Source organism: Choloepus didactylus, chromosome 18 (assembly GCF_015220235.1).
Source record: "Choloepus didactylus isolate mChoDid1 chromosome 18, mChoDid1.pri, whole genome shotgun sequence".
Lineage (NCBI taxonomy): Eukaryota > Metazoa > Chordata > Mammalia > Pilosa > Megalonychidae > Choloepus > Choloepus didactylus.
This window is the reverse complement of record NC_051324.1, coordinates 17,244,331-17,248,034: the sequence shown is the minus strand read 5'-3', so window position 1 is coordinate 17,248,034 and position 3,704 is coordinate 17,244,331. Positions and strand designations below refer to the sequence as shown.

The window sequence follows — 3,704 nt, the reverse complement described above, 5'->3', positions numbered from 1 at the left end:
CTATGACAGCCTTGAGCCAATATGAGGTTCCTCAGTTGACCCTGCAAGGATCATCTACTAATGAGAGCCAGTGGGGAAGCTTTATTCATTAACAAAGAGTTGTTAAAATTGTGCTTGAGCCCTTAACTCACCTTCAGGAGTATCCAGAAGATACTCCAAACCTTCATCTTCCTTTGTGGTATTGGGGCCGTGAGGCTGGATGACATATAAGTTCAGGATACTATAGGTCTGGATCGTTTTGTGGGAGCAGAGAAAAGGTAAGGCAGTTGACTGAGACTAGAAGAGAAGCAGGGTTTCAGGATGGTTAAGGTGAGCTGTGATGGGAGTTGGGAGGTGACCTCCTCAGATGATGGAGGGGCCAATGCTCCAGGAATTATATGGGAGGGAATCCTGATCCAGTTTCCATCCTTCCCCTGCCTGATACTGCAGGCAGGGCTGGGAAGTCACTAGTCTCTGCTCCCCTTCTTTCCCTTTCACTCCTAACATGATAGACTGGACTAAACAAGAACCCAAAAATCCCGACTCTGTCCCCAATACTGTATGACTTTCTTCACTGTAAGATTTTCTGAGGTTCAACTTCATAAATGCTAATAACCAGAGTGCAGCTCATAGTAGGTTTGTTTTTATTAATAATAAAAAATTTTTATTAAGTTAATGAGTGAACTTTGCCATATTTATGAAGATTGGAAACATTTTGAGAAAATCCAAAACTTTGTAAAGCTACTAGAGATCATTATGTCTGGGGTAAAGGCAGGTGTTTATCTGGGTCTGGCTCCCCATGGAAAGTGCTAATTTATGAGGCCTCTAGGGATAACACTGGGGTGGAAAAATGTCCCAACGTGAAAATGATGTCAGTGAGTTGTTCCTTTTTGTCTCTCTTTCCTTTATAAGCTGTCCCTTCTGTGGGGGCCACTGGGTGGCATGGTTGTCCTGCCTTCTCCTTGTTCCCTTGGCTGGGTGAGTGCCACTCCAAGACCTGTGACTGCAGTTTTACAACTCAGTTTCCATTTGAGTGAAGTTCACCCTCTAGGCCCTGGAATGCTTTTTCTCTTCTTCAAAAAAAACACTCAGTGGAACTTGTGTGCTTGAATGTGAGATGTTAGAGAGAGGGAAGGGTCAGCGATGACTGAGGTTTCAAACTTGGCTAACTAGAAGGATAAATCAATAGCAGGTTGAGAATGAAGAAGGTATGTTCTGATTTGGAAACACTGAGTTGAGGTAATAGTAAAACAACATGTGAGTCAGAAAGGACAAGATAGTTGGCATTTGACCCATTGTGGACTTGTGGACATTATTCTGAAAATGCATTCTAATCATTAGGAAGTATCTTCCTCTGCTCATGCCCGTTGTCCCCTGGAATCCCCAACTCCAGCCTTTTCCTATACAAGGCCAAGTCCATGTGATTAACTTAATAACCCATCCCTCTGCCAGCACCAGAAGTTGAGATGGATCACTGTGTATTTTAATTTTATTAATTTGTCCACTTTAGGGCATTATCTAAGTGACAAGGTGTGTAGGCATTTGGGCTTACCTACTCAAAAGGTTCATGAGAGTGTGTATACTGGATGATGTGTAATCAGAGTCAGGAAAATGATGAGAAAGAATCTAAGTGGCACCTGAATTGGAGTTGGAAGGGGATTAATGATCTGGGTATCTACTCACCTAAGGTTCCACCTGTGTGAGAGATGAGGGTAGCTTGGTGCTCACTGAACACACACTGGGAGGTTAAGTCTTGAAACTGACTCTGCATGGAAACCCTTTCTACATTTTTCTTACTCAGTACTTCGTGGCCCAAATTTCCCAAACTCTATATAAAGAAATGCAATATAATTTAACTATTTAAAAATCTGGAAGTAATGAGCTGTGGAGCTGGAGATGTCCTCAACGATGTCCCCTCATTTAGTGGTTGTACTCACTGCTTTCCAAAAACTTCAGACCAGGTCTCATGGCTTCCAAGTTAATCTTTTAATATTCTGGGCAAAGGCAGGCATCTCAGTTCTACCATCACATATGATGACATGTGTTTGTAGAGGTTGCAGTGACAGGTAGGGAGATAGCTTGCCTTTTCCCCTCCTCCCCTGAAGCCCCATTTCATCCTCTGTGCTCTTTTCTAGTCAACTACGTCCAAGCCACCATCTATAGGTTTGTAGTTTCCTTCCAGTAACTTTGGCTTTAGGAAAATAATCTTTCCCTTTAACTTCCAAAGGTTACATTTGTTCCCCTTTTTATGCCATTTTGCCTATCTCTGAATCTGTCCAATGCCACTGTTCTCCTAATCCATTAAGAGTCAAATTTCTCAAGTCCCTTCCCATTATGTCTCAATCTCTAACTTTCTTCCTCTTAAATTCCATGTGTTCCTGCAGCCTGGCCCTTTCCTGAAGATTTACTGAGGATTGCCACACTTGGTGGTTGCTGTAAGGGTCTCATTCTCCTTTCATCACCATTGGAAACTTCTACTTTTGTTCAATTCATTTCTGGTAGGAGACTCATGAATCTAGGAGCCTCAAGAAATGGTTCGGTTGTAACTGAGTTTGTTCTGCTGGGCCTAACAGAAACTCCACTTCTTCAGCCCATCCTCTTTGCCTTCTTCCTTCTTGCTTATGTGGCTACTATTGGTGGAAACTTCAGTATCCTGGCTGCCATCCTCATTGATTCCAAACTCCACACCCCCATGTACTTCTTCCTGGGGAATCTGTCACTGCTGGATGTTGGATGCATCACTGTCACTGTCCCTGCCATGCTCAGGCATCTCATATCCAGTGATAGAAGCATTCCTTACAGGGCCTGCCTCTCACAGCTTTTCTTTTTCCACCTCCTGGCTGGGGTGGACTGCTTCCTGCTGACTGTCATGGCCTATGACCGCTACCTGGCCATTTGCCAGCCCCTCACCTACAGTACCCGCATGAGCTGGAGAATCCAGCAAGCCCTGGTGGGAATGTCATGTGTCTTTTCCTTTACCAATGCACTAACCCAAACTGTTGCCTTGTCTACTCTTAAATTCTGTGGTCCCAATTTGATCAATCACTTCTACTGTGACCTCCCACAGCTCTTCCTGCTCTCCTGCTCTAGCATCCAACTTAATGAGCAGTTGCTCTTTGTAGCAGCAGCCTTCATGGGTGTGGCCCCCTTGGTCCTCATCACAGTGTCATATGCCCAAGTGGTGGCCGCTGTGCTACGAATTTGCTCTGCTGAAGGCAGGAAGAAAGCCTTCTCTACATGCAGCTCCCACCTCACTGTGGTGGGCATCTTCTATGGGACAGGGGTCTTCAGCTACATGAGACTGGGTTCAGTGGAGGCTTCAGACAAGGACAAGGGGATTGGCATCCTCAACACTGTCATCAGCCCCATGCTGAACCCACTCATCTACAGCCTTAGGAACCCAGATGTGCAAGGTGCTCTGCAACAGGTGCTCACAGGAAGACAGGCCCCAAAGTGAGACCCCTTTCTTTGGCCTTGAAGAATAGGCATGGCCCTACTTACTGCTCCCAGAAGTTACTGTGATTAATGCAAGTGGAGTGTGAGTATGATGACATGGGATCAAGACTGGCTTAGGAAGGAGAGTACAATAAAAATAGCAGCTATCACATATATCATGATTGCTATGTACCAGACACTGTTATAAGTAATTGACATGTTGGTTCATTTAACCCTTGTAACAACCCTGTAAAGTAAATATTAATATTATTACCAATTAGATGAGGAAA

At 44.4% G+C, this 3,704-nt stretch overlaps 1 protein-coding gene across 1 annotated transcript; it reads left to right on the top strand.

Moving 5' to 3' along the window:
* Positions 1-2,488: 2,488 nt before the first annotated feature.
* LOC119514631 (putative olfactory receptor 3A4) lies at positions 2,489-3,436 on the top strand. Its single transcript, XM_037810448.1, has one exon. It carries the CDS (start codon positions 2,489-2,491, stop codon positions 3,434-3,436), a length of 948 nt encoding a protein of 315 aa, XP_037666376.1.
* The last annotated feature ends 268 nt before the right edge of the window (positions 3,437-3,704 follow it).

Coding starts and splice junctions, on each gene's coding strand:
- LOC119514631 (XM_037810448.1), top strand. CDS start 2,489: ATGAATCTAGGAGCCTCAAGAAATGGTTCGGTTGTAACTGAGTTTGTT.